This window comes from Triturus cristatus, chromosome 11 (genome assembly GCF_964204655.1).
Source record: "Triturus cristatus chromosome 11, aTriCri1.1, whole genome shotgun sequence".
Lineage (NCBI taxonomy): Eukaryota > Metazoa > Chordata > Amphibia > Caudata > Salamandridae > Triturus > Triturus cristatus.
In genome coordinates this window covers 120,435,699-120,458,637 of record NC_140594.1, presented here as the reverse complement: position 1 = coordinate 120,458,637, position 22,939 = coordinate 120,435,699, and the positions used below count along the sequence as shown (strand labels likewise).

The window sequence follows — 22,939 nt, the reverse complement described above, 5'->3', positions numbered from 1 at the left end:
GTGATAATTTGGTTCCCTATTTCCCCTGACCTAAACCCTAGGAGCTTTGCTCCCGCAGCCGTGTGGCCTGCTTGCCAGCAGCCACAGGCCAGAGGCCCCCTATTCTCTAAAGGATAACATTGGGCCTCAACACTTTGCACCCGGCCGCCCTAGTGCCGGTGAGGGTGAAACAAAAGTGCATCACTGACCCTGGGGGATCCCTGAGTCTAACCCCAGAACCTTAACTCCCACAGACGATTACTTACCTGTGAACCGATAACCTGTTTTTCCTCCATAGGACAACATTGACAATTTTCTTCCGAAAAGTTTCTATGTGTGGAGTTTTGAAATCTAAAGATATTCTTTAAAAATCCTGCGAATAACCAAAACTTATTTACTTACCTGTTTCCAGGAAATGTCCCAGTGCTGAATCTAGGTATCCAGTACTGATTTAGAAAAGTAACGAGAAGAGTAACTTACCTGCAATTTACTGAAAAAGCCTTTTCATTCCAATGTACTGTATTTGCTAAGTGTTGCAACCTACTGCATTCCCTATAAATCAAACAAAGTACAATTTCCATTGCTTGTTCAAACTGTTCTACAATCAGCAACTTATTCCTGTAAAGTATTTTATGCTTACCTGTGCCAGGCTTGCTTGGTTCTAAAATAAAACAACAGTATATTTTTTATACAAAAACAATTGGCCTAGAGTTCAGTTCTTGAGTGTGTGAATTCATTTGCTGACTGAGTGTGTACATCAAATGCTTAACACTGTCCTCCGATACTGCCTTACTGCTCAACGACCCTACCACAAATAGAGAGTAAGGTTCTATCTAACGTTAACCCCTGGGGACACCTGGACTCTATACACACTATACCTCATTTTGGTGTAGTATATATAGAGCCAGATTCCTACACATACCCTACAGCTGACCACGACAGTGGGAACAAAGATGTCTGCTGGCCGGAATGATAGAAGATTTCACACCATACGCAAGAGCCCAAATCATGCTGTCTTCTCTTTCCTGGGTGAGAGGTCAAGTGAGAAAGCTGCCACCTCTTGTAAAGCTGATCCTCAGATGTAACACAGAGCATACACTACCAGTATGCCTGCTCCAGTGAGTTGGCATTTTTTTTATGCCCAGAGCAAACACGAGGAGATGATGGACGGAGCGCTGGAACTTTTCAGACACTCACCCCAGTCACAGATCTGGGTTGAATCCATCATCATTCTTTATCTCACTTTGCCACCCCAGTTCAGACTCAGCTGTATGCAAATCAATCTTGGCCCTGTGCCTCATGGGAACAGTCCAGCCCGAATTGCCGAACCAGGCCCACCCTGAACCGGAAACAAGCATCCTGGGACCGGTTTTGGGGTAATACCCTTCATCGGCCAGGCTAGCTTAAATCCAGTGGCACAGTGAGTATTTGTTTATGCCCAGCCATCCCTGTTTCTGAATAGATTTCTGCACACTATGGGGCATGTTAGAATTTCTAAAGAGGATACAGGGCTCATTCCAGGATTTCTGGGCGTCTAATTCCAGGATTTCTGGGGGAAGACAGATGCCAGTGGCAGCATTTAAGTTCTGGGGCAGTAAACACAAAGGCATGCAGTGATACATCCCACGCAGTGATACATCCACGCATTGGCCTCAGTGGTCATTATACCCCTGGACCTAGATCAGCTCTGTCATCTGCATCCTGGTGTGTGAGGTACCTTATGTGTGGGCAGAGGTGGTGGTGATCGCTGGGAAAGCAGAGTGGTTGGGGGTGTAGGGTGTATTTGACATAGTCTTTAATGTTGGATGGCTTCAAAGGTAAGAATGTTGTTGGTGAATACAAATGTAATTATGGTGGTGGACTCCCCTGCTATTAAAGCGCAGTGACTGTGGTCTCACCGGATTTCCTTCCTCTGACGGATACAATGATGCAACCTTGTACACGATGGTGACAGACTACACTGGAAACCAGAGGTTGAGGGCTTTCTCAGCCTGATCGCCTGGGAGGCCTAACACTGAGGAGTATGGCTCCCGTTCCCCTCTGCACTCAAACATTCCTCTCCCTGCCTGTTCAGAAGGGGTGCGCTTGTGAAACTTGAGAAAACTGTTTCTGTACACAAACGCCATTCTCTTTACCTTGCTAATATTTTTTTAAGGATAGATATTGGGCGTACACTTCCTCTAATTACTCCTAGGATCATCCCATGAAAACTTGTGCTGTTTGGAGCAGAATGTTGTGAATAGGACTCAGCTAATGATGTTCTAACCGTTTATGTTAAGTCAAGATTTGTATGCCAGTTTGTTTTTCAAACAGTGCTTGGTTCTCTTCACATGGCGAAATATGTAGCAGAAAATGTTTACACTGATTTTGGTCTCTCATTTCAGGATCCTGGTTGAGCAGCAAGGCCCCATGCACTCAGCCAAGAGCTCTATCCAGGCTGCAGAGAGTGGCTTCACACCCCCTTATGTGGACAGCCCCCGCAAGGTGAGTATCGGAGAGAGCAAGAGAGTTTACAAGTGGGGAAATGAGATTATGCTAGCAGTTAAGAGGGTAAGCAGATGACATGAGATTGGTGTCACACACTGACAGAACTTTGGGAAACCCCCTAAGGCTTTACTTTGGCGTGATCAGAACTGGCAAGAACTCCATGCAGCCATTTCAAAATTGCTATAAAGCAGAAAGTCACAGGGCCACAAAGGAATGTGCTGCAGGAAAAGGCTCCACAGTTTACTATCACATTTAAAAAGTCACAGCCTATATTCGCTGGATCATTATATTTCCACTTACTCAGTATTGGGGTATCTTTCATAGATTCACATGTTTAAATTATTCAGAGTTGGAGTCCCAGGGTATCATAATCAAGTAGCAATAAAAAACTATCATAGGCTATAATAGCTCTAGGCCCAGAGTTTAATAGCCTAGATATGCCTTTTTTGAGAAGCACCAATTTTCAACTATAACCAATCTCACTGCTAGCACCCTCTAGAACACTCCTACGAGAGGCTGAGTCCCTCAGATTTTCACCGCAAGTCGTGTGAAGGGAGTCTCCTGGAGCTCTGTCTTGTATTCTCATTTAAAAAGCTTTGTTCAGCTTGGATATTTCCAATATGTCTGATAGTAAAGGGCTTTTTCGACCCTGCAAGACAAGAGAGTTCATGTGGATGACCCACATAAGTACTGCCTTTACTGTCACCATCCCAAGCATGAGGTAAGGGCGTGCATGATTTGCCTTCCAAGCCTAACTCCATGATTTCGAAGGTTGCGCAACTTAGGTCGAAAAACCTGTATGCTCCTATTTCCGCATCACCTGACAAGGAGGCACACTGTCTGAATTACATCCAAAAAAGGTTTTCAACCATGTCTGCAATCACGGTACGGGCAGCCAACTCCCTCACCTTTCTAGGCCGCTATGACTGCCAGATGTGGTCTGATATTGGGGATATCATCTACCTCATTCTGAGAACAAACGACCGTAAGCAAGGACAATCTTGCTGGTTGGTGAGCGGACGGAAATTATAGACTGTGCCATGGACATCTGAAAGAAACACGTTAGTTAGATTCCTCACCTTAGAATATCCCAGGCGTCAGACTGGATCCGGAAGATTTTTCGTCAGCAATACCCCTTGCGCGTCGCTAGGCGTCGTCTGCGGCTCCGCGTCCGTCGTCGGCGTCGTGCGCCGGAATGACGTCGTCGGAGTACTTAGACGCCGCCCTCGCGCGCTGACGTCAGTTCTTCTTTTTTCCGCGCCAGTAAGCCCAGATCCGGGAGAGCTACCCCTTTTAGTCTTTTTTTGACTAAATCTTTTTTGATCCTTTTTGATCCTGTCAATCGACGTCTGGTGCCGGTAGGATGCCTGGGTTCAAGGCTTGCGATGATTGCCATCGACTGATGTCGGTGACCGATCACCACCGCCGGTGCCTTTACTGTTTAGGCCCCGCCACGACGCGGAGTCGTGCTCCGACTGCCAGGCCCTGACTGCGGGAGCAGTCCTGCAAGCTTCTCGAGCTTCGCCACTCGGCTCCGCGTCGTGCGCGATCCCGGTCCAGGAGGAGGTCCAAGGATCGCTCGCGGAGCCGCAGCCGACGCCACCATCGATCGTCGGGCTCCAAGTCGTCGGGTAAGTCTAAACACTCTAAGAAGTCCAAGAGAAGACATCGCTCTTCGGACTCCCCTCGCCGGTCGCGCGACTCGGCCGAGGGTCCGGGTGGTTCCACCCCCGCGGCTTCACAGGAGCCGCAGGCGCCGCGCACGTCCCCATACCCACCGGTCCCTGGGACTGACGCGACGCCGGCGGAGGTCAGTGCCTTCCTCTCGGCCATGAGGAGGCTGGCCCCGCCGTCGACGCCCGCTGGCGCGCCTTCGGGCCCCGCAGACTCGACTGGGCGACCTTGCGGGCCGGCGGCTCCGGACCCGGCGCCGTCGGAGACTCCGGTCCCGACGCCGCAGGTCCCCGCGGGGCCCATGCCTGGGCCCCCGTCGACGCCGGTTGACCTAGTCACGCCTCCTCCGCTGGCGCCGACGCCTGAACCACTGATGCCGACGCCGCCGGTGCCCCCAGCGCCGGCGCCGCCGACGCCGACACCGGATGGCGTCGAACCCCAGTTTAGCCCTGTTCCGGACCCGACGCCGTTGCGGCGTCGACCGACGCCGCGTCCGGCGCCGCTTGAGCCTCATCAGCTCTACCGTCCGGCTCCGATCCTTCCTCCTGCGTATCAGGAATCGGATGACGGGGGCGACTAGGAGGGGTATGAAGACCCTATGGCTGTTCAGTCGCAGCTTTCACAGGACTGGGCAGAGGAACTGGGGGAGGCCAGTGGGCTGGACACCTCGCCGGACACTGGATTCACTTCTCCTCCGACCGTGGCTTCGGAGGAGGGTGCAGCATTTTCTGTGGTGCTGCGCAAGGCGGCCGCGGCCCTTGGGCTTGAGCTGCCTGCCGTGGCTGTGAGGACTAACATCCTCACTGAGGTGCTTCAAACGGCCGCAAGCTCCATTGAGCCTCTGTTGCCGTTCAATGAGGCCCTCACTGACGTTCTCCAGGGCACCTGGTCCAAGCCCTCCACAGTCCCTCCTGTGGATAGGAACGTTGCCAGGCGCCACCGCCCTGCTCCGGGCGACCCCAGTTTCCTGTCCCAACACCCCACCCCCGAGAGTCTGGTTATCCAGGCCTCTACCTCCCAATCCTCCTTCCCGACCGCCCCGCCGGACCGGGATTCCAAGAGACTCGAGCAGTTTGGCAAGAAACTGTTCTCGTCCCTTAGTTTGGGCCTGCGGTCTTTGAACACCGCATGTCTCTTGGACCGTTATTCCCACTCCCTGTGGGATGCGGTGGAGGACGTGCTGCCCCTGTGTCCGGAGGAGGTCCAGACAAGTCTTACCCAGGCTTTGGCCGATGGGAGGGATGCAGCACGACACGCCATACGATGTGGGCTTGACACGACGGACTCGCTAGGTAGGGCGATTTCCACCACGGTGGCGCTTCGACGTCACGCCTGGATGCGGTCCACGTCATTTTCCGGGGATGTCCAGAACACCCTCATGGACATGCCTTTTGATGGCACTCGCCTGTTTAGTGAGAAGGCGGACAGTGCGCTGAACCGTTTTAAGGACTCCCGGGCTACGGCCAAGTCCTTGGGCCTCTCGGCTCCGCGGGCGCACACCTCCGCTTTTCGCCCCTTTCGTGACCAAGGAAGGGGTGCCTCCTCACGTCCGCCTAGCCACCAGCCGCAGAACCAACCTGCGCGCGGACGTGGTTTCCGCCGAGGCGGTTACAGAGGCCGACGCGGTCAGCCCACATCCACCCCGGCAGCATCCGCCTCAAAGCCTTCCTAGTCCGAGCTTTCAGGCCCATTCCACGCCAGTGGGCGGCAGAGTTCGCCATCACCTGCTCCACTGGCGGTCCATCACATCGGACAGGTGGGTGCTGCAAATCGTCCGAAGGGGCTACTCCCTCCCCTTCGAGACGACCCCTCCAGCCATGCCACCGCAGCACCACCGTATCTCGGGGGATCATTTGAGTCTTCTCCACGAGGAAGTTTCGGCCCTCTTGGCCAAAGAGGCCGTCGAGCGTGTTCCGAGCCCAGAAGTAGGTCGTGGTTGCTATTCCCACTACTTTCTGGTTCCCAAGAAGGGCAAAGGGGGCCTACGCCCTATCTTGGACCTCCGGAACGTCAATGCCTTCCTCCGGAAGGAGAGGTTCAAGATGTTAACTTTGGCTCAGGTTCTGGCTGCCCTAGACCCTGGAGACTGGATGGTAGGACTTGCAGGACGCATATTTCCACATTCCCGTCCTGCCGGCCCACCGGCGTTACCTGCGGTTCACGGTGGGCCAAGAGCACTTTCAGTTTACCGTGCTCCCCTTCGGCCTTACCAGTGCCCCTCGGGTGTTCACGAAAGTGATGGCGGTGGTCGCAGCTCATCTGCGCAGATCAGGGGTTCCAGTCTTCCCCTATCTCGACGACTGGTTGTTGAAGGCGGGCTCGCCCCGGACAGTCGTCTCCCACCTCCAGACTACGGCGGATCTCCTGCATTTGCTGGGATTTTCCATCAACGTGCCGAAGTCACACTTGAGTCCCTCTCAGAAGCTCCTCTTCATCGGAGCGGTTCTCGATTCGGCGCAGTTCCGGGTCTATCCGCCGGAACAGCGGGTCCGGGATATACAGGCCCTGATTCCCATCTTTCGGCCTCTATCCTGGGTTTCGGTCAGGCTAGTGTTGCGGCTTCTGGGGCTGATGGCCTCCTGCATCCTACTAGTGCATCACGCCAGGCGGCGCATGCGGGCTCTGCAGTGGGACCTGAAGTTTCAGTGGGCCCAGCATCACGGCAACCTGTCCGACCACGTCTTGATCTCGGAGGGCACTGCACAGCAGTTGCAGTGGTGGCTCACGGACCGCGATTGGGTCAAGGGCAAGAGCCTCTCCCTTCCCCAACCGGAGCAGGTCATAGTGACGGATGCGTCCCTCCTGGGATGGGGTGGCCATATGGGAGAGGCGGAGATCAGAGGCCTCTGGTCTCCGGCGGAGTCTCGTCTCCACATCAACCTGTTGGAGTTGAGAGCGATCCGGCTTGCACTGAAAGCCTTCCTTCCCTCTGTCAGGGGAAGTGTCGTGCAGGTGTTCACGGACAACACCACCGCCATGTGGTATTGCAACAAACAGGGCGGGGCAGGACCCTTTGTCAGGAGGCTCTGCGCCTCTGGACATGGCTGGAACACCAGGGCGTCACCCTAGTGGTTCAACATCTGGCGGGCTCTCTGAACGCCAGAGCAGACGAACTCAGCCGCCGGTGCATGATGGATCACGAATGGCGTCTGAACTCCGAAGTGGCGCAAGGTCTCTTTCAGCAGTGGGGAGGGCCTTGGTTAGATCTATTCGCCACCGAAGAGAACGCGCAATGTCAGCAGTTCTGCGCGTTGGAGTTTCCAAGGCGGCACTCGCTCGGCGACGCTTTTCGTCACGAGTGGAGTTGCGGTCTGTTGTACGCCTTTCCGCCTATACCACTTCTGCCCAGAGTGCTGAAGAAGATCAGGCACGACCGGGCCCAAGTCATCTTGGTGGCTCTGGATTGGGCACGAAGGTACTGGTATCCCAAGCTACTCAGTATGCTGACCGATACGTCTGTCCCTTCGGGAGGATCTTCTGTCGCAGCAGCAGGGGACGGTCCTCCACCCGAACCTGTCCAGCCTCCACCTCCATGCGTGGAGATTGAGCGGCGGCAGTTGATGCCATTTGACTTGCCTCCTGAAGTCTGTGATATCATTCTGGCAGCCAGGCGTCCCTCCACAAAGACGGTATACGCCTGCCGGTGGAACAAATTTGTGGCATGGTGCACAGCAAAGGCTGTGGATCCCCTTTCCGCCCCTCTTTCTGAGGTTCTCCTCTTTCTTCTTTCTTTGGCCCGGCAGGGCTCTGCCCTGGGCACCCTGAAAGGTTATCTTGCTGCCATCTCTGCCTTCTTGCGGCTTCCTGATCAGCCTTCTCTTTTCAAGTCCCCTGTTGTTACACGCTTTCTAAAAGGCATTACTCACACGTTCCCTCCTGTCCCTTTTGTAATGCCTCAGTGGGACTTGAATCTTGTTCTCACCTTTCTAATGTGTGCTCCCTTTGAGCCTCTTCATAATTGTCCTCTTCGTCTGCTGACGCTTAAGACTGCTTTTCTGGTAGCCATCACCTCGGCAAGACGGGTGAGTGAGCTCCAGGCTTTATCTTCAAAGCCTCCCTTTCTCTCTGTTCATCCGGACAAGGTTGTCCTTCGGCCTCGTCCCTCCTTTCTTCCGAAAGTGGTGACTCCATTTCATCTTGGGCAGTCTGTCACCTTGCCCACCTTCTTTCTGCCTCCGCATCCTTCCAAAGAGGAAGAGAGGCTCCACCGGGTGGACGACCAACTTTTCGTTGGATACGTGGGTGCTAAGAAGGGGAAAGCTGTGCACAAACGGACCATCTCTCGGTGGGTCGTTTTGTGCATCAAAATTTGCTATTCCTTGGCGAAAAAGGACCCTCCTGTTGGGCTGCGCGCCCATTCTACTCGGGCCAAAGCGGCTACTACTGCTTTGGGACGAGGAGTCCCTTTGCAGGACATCTGTCAGGCGGCAACGTGGGCTTCGCTACACACGTTTGCTAGACATTATTGCCTTGACAGCCAAGTCCGGAGGGATGGCTTCTTCGGCCGTTCTGTCCTCCAGGACTTTCTGGTGTGATCTTGGTTCGCAGACCCACCACCGGGGATGGTATTGCTTGGGTATCTATTCTAAGGTGAGGAATCTAACTAACGTGTTTCTTTCAGATGAACAAGTTACTTACCTTCGGTAACGATGTATCTGTAAGAAACATTAGTTAGTTAGATTCCTCACCGACCCACCCATCCTCCCCGTTCTGCGAACTGACATCTAGGGTTAAGGTTATCCTTTTCAGGCCCCTAGATTTTATTTTTGGCACCAGTGTCGGTCTTTGCATGGCTCTGCGTTCCTGGCGCGGAAAGCTATGTACAAGAACTGACGTCAGCGCGCGAGGGCGGCGTCTAAGTACTCCGACGACGTCATTCCGGCGCACGACGCCGACGACGGACGCGGAGCCGCAGACGACGCCTAGCGACGCGCAAGGGGTATTGCTGACGAAAAATCTTCCGGATCCAGTCTGACGCCTGGGGATATTCTAAGGTGAGGAATCTAACTAACTAATGTTTCTTACAGATACATCGTTACCGAAGGTAAGTAACTTGTTCATCGCCTCCACAGGCTTCCATCATCTAGCCGGTGCAGCTGTTGTACGACGTCAGGGGTGGCTAAAGGTGACCTAATTTTGACCTGAGGTCCAATGAATAATACTGGACATGGCTTACAATGGTGACACACCATTTGGCAAGCACATCGACGATGCTCTCCTTGCCATTAAGACAGACACCGATACTGCGAAATCTCTAGGCGCTCTCCAATACGGCAACGTGCCTCTTAGAGGGGTGCTGGTCATGGTTTATCCTCTTATAAGGGTGATTAATAGCGCTCACAACATAACCAGTCATACCAGCCACAGTACAGGACAGGATACCAGCACCAATCCTATCGACAATTCTCTACAGCTGGTTTCTCCAAGCAAGAGTCTCACAGATGACCACCCCCTCAGAGCCGTGACACTAGTCATAAACAGTTACCTTCTCCAGGTACGAACTACGACATCTTCTCATCCCATTGGTGCGAAAATATCCCATTACCCTCCCTCATTGGCAAGCCATCACCTTTGACAAATGTGTATTGGACCTTGTCACCTATGGCCATACCCTGGAGTATACTGATAGACCGCCAACTACTCCCCATTGTCTTCCCTTATTGTGGAAAGAAGCTCTTTTAATGCTCTCAAAAGGGGCGATAGAAGAGGTCCCAACAGCGAAGAGAGGAAAAGGGTTCTATGCTCGATTGTTCCTCATCTGCAAGAAAACAGGGGAGTGGAGACCGATCCTACATCTCAGGACACTCATCAAATTCCTCTGCAAGCAATCCTTCCGAATGGTAACTCTCTGCAACATTCTTCATTGCCTCAACAGCTGAGACTTCATGACTTCTTTAGACCTAGAAAATGCTTACTTCCATATCCCCATCCATCCCAAATACCAGAAATATATATTTCACAGTAGCTGGTACCCATTACCAATTCCAGATCCTCCCCTTCGGTCTAAAGTCCGCACCTCGAATATTCACCAAGTGTATTGCCCCAGTAGCAGCAGCACTTAGGAAGCAAGATCATCAGTTATTCTCTTATTTATTTATGTTACGGGGATTCTGCTCATGCACAGAACTATGCACAGGAAACTAGGACCTCAGTTAATTGTGGTGTACCAAAAAACTCACCTCAGTACCCAGAACCCCTATCCGACTAGCATCAGTGTCTCATTCGTTCTCGGTGTCATCTCGAAGCTACCAATGATTAGACAACCCAGAACAAGCGACTTAGAGTACTCTCAGGAATGGTGGGAATCAGAAACACCTTTTCGTTATTATTCTCATATCAGTCCACAACAAGAGTAATCAGAGACACGGAAAAGTTTAAAATTTTTATTTTTAACTACATGCTCTAAGGTGCAGTACTTTGGCTAACATATGCAGACAAATGATTAAAAATAAAACCATCAGCATTGTTACAATACCATAGAAAATGAAGGGAGAAATCATATTAAAAATGACAGTGGATAACAGTTCCTATAATACCTTGTGAACCACCCTCCCTTGGCTAGTAAACTAGTTTTATAAACTAATAGAAGGTCTCTAGGTTTGAATGGGGAACCCCATACCTCAAAGATCAGCTTAGGTGAATCACATCACAGGATCAGCTCTGCTCTCTGTGTCTGGAAAGGTTTTCTCCAAGTGTCTGAATCATGCATGCAAAATGCAATATTAAAGGCACTCGAGTTTCAGATATTTGCAGCTGTGTGAGTGTTGTGTCTAGAGCGTGGGCCGATCAATCTGAATTCAACAGCATACATTGTTATTTGACCTTGACGGCTTATGCACACAGTGTTCAGACTAAGGTCGCGGTGCACGTCTAGGGATGTGAACAACAGACCGTTCTCATGTGAAAAAAAAGCAAGCAAGCAGTTTTACTTGTAATAACAGCTACCTGTAGTGTCGTGTGAAAAAGCAGCAAAGTGGCAAGATGGTGTTTTACTTCTAAAGCGCTTATGCTAACATAGCAATGTGTGCACATTAAACCCCGACTCCACTACACCCTCCCTTGATCGGACCACGAACAGAATAGGGAAGCAATGTAGTAACGCAGAGTTCAAGTGCGAGTGAGACAGAACCAAGTTCACATATTGCCAATCCATATATCTGATAGAGACTACTAGCTGCAGATTCCTTCACGTAGAATTATCCCCAGGTGTGAGACTAGATCCGGAAAACTTTTTTGCCCAGCATCCCCGCGCGCCGGGGGGACGGCATCACGCGACTCTGCCCATGGGTCGTCCGCGTACATGACTTCAGCGAGGTCACATAAGTCCCACCCCTGCGCACCTACGTCAGTTTTTTCCTTTTCCGCGTGCAACGCGGATCCGATTTGTGCTCTGGGCCTGTTTAGGCCTTTCTCTTATGCTATTGCTGCGTGTGTGGGAGCAGTGTGCGAATGCCTTTTGGCTTTAAAACTTGCACGTCGTGTGGCCGCCTCATGTCGGCGACGGATCCTCACCCCATCTGTATGTGGTGTTAGGGAGACTTCTTTAGGCTAGTGTGTCCAGGTCGGCATCGTCATCTCGCCTGGCCCCTGCGGAGTGTTCTCAGACCCGCGGCTTCCCTCGCCGACTTCGATCTTCTCCCAGGTCACAAGAGCGCCGCTCACCTCTTGGTAAGTGTTGCAGTTTGTCCCTGAGGGTCGGGTTCCAGCCTGTCGGGGGCGTGAGCTCTCCGCGGGTGGTGAGGCCCCGCGCGTCGTCCCCTTATCCACTGTTTCCCGGCGTGGGGTCGACCAGAGCCCAGATGGAGTCATATGTGACGGCTTTGCAGGCCTCGCTGGCTTCTCCTCCTCCTCCATCCCCTCCTGGGACGTCAGCGGATCCCTTGCAGTGTGCGGGGCCCTCCGCGGCGTCGCCAGTGGCTCCGGCGCCGACTGGTTCAGATCCAGGCTCGGAGGATGTGGTGCCGTTGGGGTGCGGCCCTTCGGGGGTCCCTCCTTCGGACCACTGCACCTCTGCTAAGCCGCAAACTCCCACGGGAGTCCCTGTGGTGTCGCGGGAGGTTGCCGGGGCTCGGGTCACACCCCGAGCCCCTCTCGGTGCTCGGGACAGGCGGCAGCCTTGTCTGAGGCCGAGGTGCGCTGCTTCGGCGCTGGCAGCTGCTGGCCCTGGCGGTGCCACAGGGGTCGGCAGAGGGCCCGTGTCGCCCTATCACGGGTTGCGGCTGCCGGGGGACTCCTCGTCCCTCCCCGGGCCCTTCTCGTCCCTCCACGCAGGCGGCTGTCTCGCCGGAGGTCAGGTCGGCGCCGCCCCTTCGCCACCCCGGCTCCGGCCCAGCTCAGGTCTCCTGTGCCGTGTGCTGGGTCGGAGGTCGCCCCAGCCTCCGGCGCCGGTCGACAACGGTGTCCTGCGCCAGGTTGCGGACTCTTCGGCGCCGGGCCGGCGGCGGGTTGTTGACTCGTCTTCAGATGTCTCCTCTTCTCCAGAGGTTCGGCGGTTGCTGGTGTCATCCTTGCCGGAGACAGGCCGCCGTGTCGTGGCTTTTCCCCCCGACGTCTTCTGAAGGCGGCTCCTCGCCGTCTCCACGACCGCGGTCTTCGCCGGAGGAGCCGCAGGTCCCCCACTCCTCGGTCCCTCTTCCTTCCTTCCGGCCTTGGCCCTTCCTTCCTCCAGTTGGCTTGGGGGATGGCCGCCTTAGCTTGCAGCCGTCACCTAACGAGGAGCTGCTTTCCCCTCCGCTGGGCCCTACGGAGGCGGGTGTGGCGTTCGCCCACGCTGTTTCCACGGCTGTGGGAATTTTGCGCGTGGGTGATCCAGCTACCCATTTCCCCGCAGATCATCTTCTGGAGGTTCTCCATCAGTGCTCGGGTGGTAGGGAACTGTTGCTTCCCTTCAAGGGTTCACTCCACTCTTCCCTCTTGGGGACTTGGGGCAATCCCGCCAATGGGGACCCGGTGCCCCAGCACCTTCGGCACCGCGTGATCTGGTGTGCCCTTCTCTTCACCCTTTGACCAGGGGCCCCCTTCTGTAGTCTGCCTTTCCTGCTTTGCCGCTGCTGTTGTCTCCCCCATCACGGGAGGCCCGCTGGCTGGACTCCTGGCAGCGCAATATGTTTGCCTCGACCAGTGTGGCTCTGCGGGCCCTTAACACACTGTGGGTTTTGGCTAGGGCCACTTCTTGCTTGTGGGACTCGGCCGAGTCTCTTATGTCTGCCGCTTCCCAGGAGGGTGCCTGTGTGGAGACACCATGTCTTGGATGGTCAGGAGCTGGCGGCTTTTATCCTTCGCTCCGGTCTGGACTTCTCGGGGGTACTGGGTCGTGCCATGGCTTCTTCAGTTGCCCTTCGTCACCATGCCTGGCTTCAGGACAGTGTGTTCCCGGAAAATGTTCGAGAACGGCTGGTGGACCTTCCCTTCGATGGTGCTCTTTTGTTGCATGCCCCTGCGGACTCAGCCATCCAGAGGTTCTTGACGGGGCTTCGCCCTCCTCCTCCTCCTCCCCCTCCTTCTTCTCCTCCTCAGTGACCTGCGTGTTGATCTGGTTGCTTGGTCGTCCCGGTTGTCTGTTCTGTGTGCTTCATAGCCACTCGAGTCCTCCTTGCTGAGACTGTGGTTCTGTTGGCCAGCCCTTTTTGACCGTGTGCTTTTCCTTTGGGTTTTTTACACCTTGTTGGGCCTGAGATTGGCCCTTCTGCGTTCCCCTCTGGCTGCTTGATTGGCCTCCTTCGGGGTTTTTTGCCGCAGGTCTTTTGTGTTGTCCTCTGCTGCGGAGGTTTCCTCCTAAGAAGTTCCCAGGTCTTGGGATATGACATGCCCTATGTGGGGCAGGATTGGCTGTTATATAGCCCTGGTATGTGCTGGGGAGTTGTGGTCGCCTGCGGGATTCTACTCTTTGTGGCGTTATGGTATGTTACGGATGCAACCTTCTTCTTCGCCTTTTTGCTTTGAGTGTTTCGTTCTGTGGTGTCCCTGGTGTCTGGCGGAGCTTGCCAGTGCCGCTCTCTTATTCTTTCTGCACCGTTGTGCCTTCTTGGGGCTTTAGTGGGACTGTCATCCTGCCTTCTCCACTGCGTCCAGTGGGCCTTGCACTCGGTTCTACCTCTTCTCTCTGTGGGGGGAATGGTCCCTGACTTCTGGACCCTCTTGCGGGCGCAGTTTGTCCCTGCGGGGTGTTGGACGATTCTTTCTGGGTGACCTTGAGTTCCCCTTTTCGGCTTCCGCCTGCTTCTTGCTGCCGGCGCCATCCTGTCTGGGAGTGTCTTTGCTCTGCCTCTTCTCCTTGGAGTCTCTAGGTTGCTCTTCTCCTTCGGTGCTCCTTTCCTTGCCCTTGGGCGGAGGTTTTGTTGCCTCACGTGGGCGTGGGGTGTTTGGCCTCTTTGCGCCTTGCCTTCTTTCCTCTGCTTAGTGAGGACAGACTATCTTCTTCTTCTCTTCTTTTCCCGACTCCCCCCCCTTTGGGGTTGTTGGCCTCCTATTGCAGGGGGTTTCCCTTTGCCTTGGGGGACGGGGCTCCTCGCCTGTTTTCGGACTCGGCCCCCGTATGGTCCTCTTGTTATGCCCAGGTGTGTGCGGTCCTCTCTCAGACCCTCCTTCCCCTTGGGTATGGCTAGGGTATCTATTCTACGTGAAGGAATCTGCGGCTAGTAGTCTCTATCGGATATACGAGTTACTTACCTTCGGTAACAATGTATCTGGTAGAGACGATTCTAGCTGCAGATTCCTTCACGGCCCGCCCTTCCTCCCCGTTCTGCGAGGGCTTGTGATTTGGTTTTTTGCACTCGCTTCCCTGTGGGTGGCTGTGTCTTCTCTGAGTACATTATTTACCTCTTTCTGTCAGGCTGTCCCTTTTTCCTCCCCATTGTCACATGGGAGGGTAGGTTTGTTGGTACTTCTGGCTCTTTGCGATCCTTGAAGTTGGGGTCTTTTGGCTGTGCCTCTGCCCTTGTTCCTGATGATGGGGGTTGTCACACTCTGTGATGGGGATGTCTTGTCGTTCCCTGCGTGTCCCCGACTGGTTTCCCTTCCTTGTCTTTGGTTGGGGTTGTAGTCCTGTTGCATGTTATCGTATCATTTTTGCATATGTCCCTTGTCTCCGGGGGGGGTGGGGGGGTGGTGGGCTGTCTCTGTACTGGCAGGATTGCAGCTCTGTACTTTATTCTTTCCATGCCTTTGGGTACTGCAGTGCCGGGCGCTGCTCTTTATGGTGTTGTTCCTCACCATTCCTTTTTCTGCTCTTTCCCACACTGTTCCTATACGCTCACAGTTTTGTGTGCTGACTCCGCGTTGTGGCGCGGAAAAGTTCTCCGAAGAAAACTGACGTAGGCGCCCCGGGTTGGGACTTATGTGACCTCGCTGACGTCACGTACGCGGATGACGCCTGGACGGAGTCGAGTGATGCCGGAGCGCAGGGATGCTGGGCAGAAAAGTTTTCCGGATCCAGTCTCACGCCTGGGGATAAATCTACGTGAAGGAATCTGCGGCTAGAATCGTCTCTACCAGATACATCGTTACCGAAGGTAAGTAACTCGTACAATTGGTAGTGAAAGTTCAAAAAATTTGTTGGGAAAAAGTAAAAAATCAAAACGTCTCTCATGGGCGTTACACATGCCATTGTGGAGTAAAAAAGAAAAATTTAAAAATCAGGATTAGGACGTGCGGAAGATGCCATTTCAATCCATCAACGTGTAGGCACAATAAGTTGCAACTGCCTCCAAGAGGAAGTCATTATAATGTTCAGTAAAAGAGTCAGCCATCCTGTCAAGTAAATGAACATACTTTTTCTTCGATATCGATAACCGGAGCCTCTAGCACCATCAGAGGACAACTTGCGTGTTCTTCAAGATAACTTCTCGCCAAGAAGTCGTATGCTGCCGCATTATTATCCCAATTCCCTAGGACTCCGTGCGCCGCTCCACAGGCCATAATCCCGATACTAGAACAGTCCAACTCATGAGCCACTAAGGGACTCATTAGTCGATCAAAATCCGGGGCAGGAGACGCCGTGTTCGACAGGCACAAATCCAGAGCCCATTCGAATGGACAATCTAGGCAATGGAAAACAGGTTGCATGCATGCATGCAAGTAAAGTATGAGAACTGGAAGGATAATACATAAGCAACGCTCAAGGTGGCCAATGGTAATGTTCCATAGTAATCAAGCATCCGGTAGCGCAGTTGAAGCAGCTGGGGCAGACTGTCGTGTGATACAGATCGTGCAACCATTGCGGAGCAAGCAAACCAACAGCAGCACACCAGCAGTCAAGGCGAGAATCAATGGAAACCCGCCGAAGACGCTGGAAAAAATAGAATGAAAAAATGCTGGTATCACACCAAATATTGTTTGGAAGGAGGTCACAAGGCCGGAGCCCACAACTTTGAAAAAAAGCACCAAGCTAGTTGTTGACGAGGCATTGAATATAGTATGAATTAGAGCATCGAAATGAAGGGGGAGATCAGTATTTAAAAGCGCATGCACCTCGGTTCGGGTGTGTGCTACGTGACGGACAAATGTTTCACGCGAAGTAGTAAGTGCAACTTCTTTTTGAGACAATAGAGCCCTTATTCTGCTCATCTTGTTGAACTCTGCTTTCAAGGTTGGTATGGAAGGCCAGATGGATATATCCAGTCTCCCATGCGGGGGTGGGAAAAGAACATTCTTACAACAGACTACTCGTTGTGAGACACTTACAATGTACGGAATCCCCACTAGCATCCCGCATCATGGTTCATTATTTAAAAACAAATAACTACCGTTAGCTAATAACGTGAAAGTGGGTGTAATTACTGGCTCAGGATTTCCCTTCAGAATGCAAGCTAAATTCGGTGCGTGAACGTTGCATGCGCCATGCAATTGGATGTTCCTACAGACTACTGAATGATCAGGTGTGGAAGTGCATTCCTCTCCTTTTAAATAAACCTCTTTACCCTCTCTCAGGCATCTGTATGTAAATGGGAGTGACCAAACATCATGCAGGAAAGCGGAACCCAATGGTTCGTACCTGCCTAAGACATAGTGTTTCATACATGAACTGAACTTAAACAATGGAAATGGTAAAGTGATCAATCCATGGGTAAGCCACAAAGCTGAGTTCGATTCGGCCACAGAGAATGATAAAAGGTTCCAACTTTTCAGTATGCAATAATGAGTATGTTGCATCCTTCGTGGACATGAACTGTTGTGGATCAGTCAGATTAAACGGCAGGAATAAAGATGATGTGTTCATGTAGTCCCAGGGAACTTTCCCAGCCTTCAATGTTTGTAAAGTCCATGCAAACTGCATTGTAGAACGCAATTGATTTTGACCATGGTATAAAACAGACATATCATCCTGTACAATATCCACAATAGATGAAACAATATTATCTAACGTGTAAATTCTGGAAGAAAGGGTGTTAATGCTATTATCGATGACAGCTAGCACCTTTTCTAAATTGGCTTGATCAATAGCCCTTAATCTAGAAGCAGCTTCAATTTGAGATAATTTCCAAACTTCGTTGTAAACAGCATACAGCCATCTTTTGGACCTGCCACCCACAGGGCCTTTAACAAATCATTCAAATCTACCTTGTCATTCAATTTGGATAAATGAAGTTTAACAGATGCCAAGGTGGAATGTTGCAGCCAGGTTTGACATAACTTTCCTACAGAATAGGTAGTAACAGAATGGGAAGATTCAAATTGGGGGTCCACCCTAACGTGTGTGTAGCCGGGGTACAGACCCAGAAAACAATGTTGACAGGGATCTGAACTTTTCCGCCATATTAACCATCCTTCAGGATCTAAGTTGGAAATTTTGAAGGATGTATTAGTAATGAAGGACTGTAATTCATCAAGGGACAACTCTGTGTGATTATCCCATTTCGGATAAGCGCCCAGATCAGGAATAGTAGGGGAATTCATTTTTTTAGAAGTAGCCAATCCAAAGCAGGTGGTCTGAAAAATGGTAGAATTAAAAAACAACATGTGGTTTGGGATAAGGCACGCACGATACAGAGCTTCTGTACCTTGTAACTGCCAAGCTTTAGAACCCCAAACTGATTTAAGATTAATGTTCTCTTTCCACAGCGCATAGCCCCCTATAGCTAATTCATCCATAAAGGACATGGAATACAATAATTTAGTGTGGGTCAGTCTAACTTTGGAAGCTGACTCAGCAGCCATTTTAAAATAAAAGGCTTCAGGTTCGGATACAGAAATCAGTAAAATATGTAAATTTTTTCAAAAGAGTTTTGGAGCTGCCTTCAATTGGTGCTGGACAATGTTCCCATTGTGTATAATTGACGATATTTCTAAATGTATTTGCTTTATGCTGGAAATGATTTCCCATAGTGTTGGTAGCAAAACAACTCTCCATAATTTACTGTGTGTAAATACAAATCTTCAGCATCAAAAGCAGCATAATATTTCAAATCAGAAAAAAGAGCCTCTACGGCTTGGACATCCCAATCATCAGAGCGTATGCCCCATAGAAACACGAAGTACATTGGGGACATTAATCACCTCTGTGGGACCATGAATTTGAAATTTTACAGCATCCCATACAATCCCATCCAACACAGGCGAGGCAGTAATATTAACAAAAGTCTGGTCTCTCTTCATGATGTGTGATGAGGAGTGGGGTGCCAAAGTTCCATCAATTAATCTAATTGCAGATCTTTCGGTCAGATAGTGTCCATTTACTAGACGGAAAAATACAACCACAAATCCAATCGACATAAACAAAAAAATAGATATGAGCCCCATCCAAATGTCAGTCCAAGGGGCAATTAAAAAATGTCTTTTAAACCAAATAGCAAAAATAGAAATTTTCGATGGGGCATTCGAAGTTATAGAGTTAGTGTCAAATGAAAAACGTGACTGGTCAACTTCACTTGATTGTAAACCAGGCAGCAACACATCTGTGGGATAAGTATACTCAGTATCTTCAACTGGACCACCAGCTGGGGAAGTCAATAAAGGTTTAGTAACGGTATGCATATCTATGGCAATGTCAGGCGTGTTGGTATTTGCCGGAGCCAAAACAGAATTTCTCAGCATTGCTGGACAAGAGACTGCTGGAGTCATACTAAGAAGAATCGGCCACTCGTTGTAGTTTGACATTGTCAATGGAGATGTACCTGTTATCCTTGCGACCAGGAAGTGGAGGTAAAATGACTGTTCTTGTACCCTGCACGCCAAGCACTGGAATTGGAGCACAATAAGAGGGGCCGAACTCATTCTTGTTCTCCACCTTCTCACGGACCATGTCACCAACTCGAGGTAGCCAGCCAATTACCGGAATCTGAAGTGCAGCATCGGTTTTTGAGGGCAAGTGTTCCTTTGCAAGACTGTCTCGGGTCTCTTGTAGATCCTGTAATACAGCAGAATGATCATCTACGTCAAAGGGTGCGGCCGACGCCGCCATGTCTAGACCATCAAGGTTCGGGACAAACATCTTTATGCCAAAGAGCATTTCGTATGGGATCCGCCCGCCCAGAGACCTTCTAGGGAAAATTATTAAGTGCACGTTGAACGCTATACAAATGGGCCAACCAGTTCCTGCCAGTACCTAAAACCCTAGCTGTCAGAGATTGCTTTAAGTCACGGTTCATTCGCTCCACAACACTGTTGCCCTCAGGCCGGTATGGAGACGAAAATTTGACTTGGACCCCCAAAGATCTCATGGCATCCTTGTATGCCTTAGAGGCGAACGCTGGACCCTGGTCAGAATGAAGGGTACCACACGCAAAAATTCCCACAAAGACACGCAAATCCCTGATGACAGTTTGAGCATCAGCACTCCGTTGTGGCCAGACCCATAGAAAACGTGTACACGAATCCACTGCAACTAAGATGTACTTATGCGCAGTATCAGAGGAGAAAGGACCGCAGGGATCTAAATAAACACACCCAAGTGGTTTATTAGATATGTACAACTGTGTTTGAGGTGGATGCGCAGCAGTCGAATGTTTAATCTGCTGGCAAATGTCACAATTAAGGACATGAGCATAAGTCTGTTAATACAATCCGCGCCACCAGTAACGTTGTCTTAAGATAGTAACAGTCGCTGAAACGCCGGCATGGGCAGATGCCATACCTTCGTGAGCGGCTGTGATCAAGGAAAGTATGCAGTCCGCGTTGGGAATCAATCTGTCACCAACGTCGTTAATTCTCACATAGGGAACTTTATCAAGACTTAAATGATGAGAGTATTTAGAAGGGAAACCCCGAGGGCAATTATCACTCTTCCCTGTTGCAGCAATTGCTGCCAAGATGTCATCATCAATCTTACTTTTGGATCTTGTAACTGCTGCTACTAGATATGTTGCCACTGCTGTTTTCGCTGCTTCGTTAGCTAAACTGTTGCCAAGAAGCGTGGACACCTACGCGTTGGTGCCCAAGAGTATGAATTACATTCACGAGCGGCAGACGTTGAAGTTCTGCTACTCGAACCCAAAGCATTTTATGCTTGATTGTGCTACCTTTGGAATCACGATACTCATTTTGAGACCAAAAGAATAAATTGTTGTTTTAAGACTGAACACAGTAAAAAGAGTCACTCACTATAAGAGTAGTCACTCGAGGATCAGCAAACTCCAGTGCAAGCACCAGAGCACGAAGTTCTGCCAACTGGGCGGTACAATCGCCCAATGTCTGCGTGTGCACGACATCAGACTTGAATTCACCATTCACGAAAGTACCCGCCACTATTGCGCAGGCCGCCGAATAAGCATGCTTAGATTCTGTCGCCGAACCGTCAGTGTAAATGACACAATGGTAATCCTCAAGCGGGCGCAAGGACAGAGGAGCTAGATGAACAAATTCATACTGCAAATACTCCTGAGTTTGCAATGAGGCATCAAGGATGTAAGTGACATCCGGAGACGTCAAAGAAGTGGCCCATTGTATCCAACGCGGATGCAGAGCTTTTGAATTCGGTACACTGGCTTTCGTCTCTGCCTCTAGGGCAGGATACGGTGTGACAACCAACATGCGTTTCCCTTGCGACAGCACTCTCTCTTTCAGAATCGCCATCTGCACTGCAGTCAAGACTTTTTTGACCGTGGAAAAGCACATTTCAGCCGAAGTGTAGAAGTGTGACTTGTAAGCAATGGAGACTTTGTCACCCTCATTGAACGTTAAGTGCGTGAAACCCACTGCGCCAGGCACAATTCTTATTACTAGGTTTGTGTGGTTATCACACGTCAGTAAGTATTTAGAAGCAAGAAGATCAGCCTGCAAAGATTGCAGGATAGCTTAATGTTCTGGCAGCCAGCTCGATTTGGAAAAAGTAGGTTGTACCAAGGCATATAGCGGCTTGATACGCTGGGCATAATCGGGAATGTAAAAACGCCCGAAATGCAAAAATCCCAGCTAAGATTCTAGTTTTTTCAGCGTTGTGGGAGCGCGCAAACATGCGCATTTCTCCAGGAAGTGAGGTGCTAAACCTCGACCTTCGTTGAGTTCATAACCCAAAAACAACACTGTATACTCTGCAATGTGTGATTTTGCAGAGTTGAATTTGTAACCGAAGTCCGCAAACATAACAATGATGCGGTCAACGCGACACAGATGTGGCCATAAATCGTCGTCGGTGAGATAGATATCATCAACATACGAGTATGCATCAGGGTCAATGCTCTCTAACAGAAAGACTACACGTGCGGCAAAGACACTTGGACTGTTTTTGTAGCCCATGGCTAATCTTTTATACTGGTTCGGTTGCCGCCGGAAATAATGGCTGTTCATTGACTACTAATAGAGGGCAGGTTATGGCTATAAAAGCCATTGGAGATGTCAAATGTAGTCTTAAACCTTTTTCTCACAAGACTATCAATGAGGGCAGAACTGTGGGTATTCTGTACCTCACAGACCCGACAATGAGAGTTCAAATGCCGGTAATCCAAAACTAGGCGGTACGACCCATCAGGTTTGGTTACAGTGAAAAGAGGATTAATCATGGGTGACACACATGTTTTAATTACACCTTGATATTCCAATTGTTCAAGGATTTCTGTGACGTGAGATCTAGCTTCGCGGCGCATGGGATATTGGGGTTGTGGCTGTGGCATAGACCGTAATGGAATCTCATGGCTAGGTGACAATGTATCCCCTCCAATCTGAGTACGGTACAAAGCCGGTGCAAGCACCTGTGCCCACTCTTCTGCAAAATTTTGAGCTTGCTCCTTCGGCAAAGTGTGCGCGAAAGACGGGAGGATTACCTCCTCCCCTCTGGGAGCTACTGTGAGAAAGTGGCTCTGTATATACTGTTCCCTAATAGGTACAGGGTGTACAGAGTCCACAGTCCCCCAGAGGCTGATAGAGGTCAAAGTTAGGTATGACCTTACTCTCAAAAGTGGTAGCTTGGTCGAGCAGTAAGGCAGTACCAGAGGACAGTGTAAAGCATTTATTGCACACACTCAGTCAGCAAATGGTTTCACACACTCAATAACTGAACTCTAGGCCAATGATTTATATATATAAAATATATGCTTGTTTTATTTTTAGAACCACAAAGGGAGTAAAAATATACTTTCTCAGAATGAGAGGTTGAATATAAATACTTTTGTCTTAGGCAATAAATTTGTGTAAACAGTCACAGTTGGTTGCAATAAACAATCCTATTTCCTAAACATAACAATGCATTGAGCTCAATGGTAAATTCAGGTTATCTTGTAATAAATTACTTTTCAGATTACTTTTGAAATTCCAGGTCTGGCTCCTAGATCCAGCTCTGGGTCAGTACTCAGAATCAAGTGATGAAAGTCGACTTAATAACTGTAATGATTTTTAAATAATATTTAGCTATTTCAAAAGTTAGCACTTA

The 22,939-nt window shown here is 50.6% G+C and overlaps 1 protein-coding gene across 11 annotated transcripts in view; it reads left to right on the top strand.

Moving 5' to 3' along the window:
* DEPDC5 (DEP domain containing 5, GATOR1 subcomplex subunit) overlaps window positions 1–22,939 on the top strand; it is a 628,116-nt gene that overhangs the window by 356,963 nt on the left and 248,214 nt on the right. For all 11 annotated transcript variants that reach the window (XM_085634591.1, XM_085634584.1, XM_085634590.1 and 8 more), the window contains exon 32: window positions 2,364–2,463. In XM_085634591.1, coding sequence (XP_085490717.1) covers window positions 2,364–2,463 — 100 coding nt within the window. The remainder of the gene's footprint in view (window positions 1–2,363; window positions 2,464–22,939) is intronic.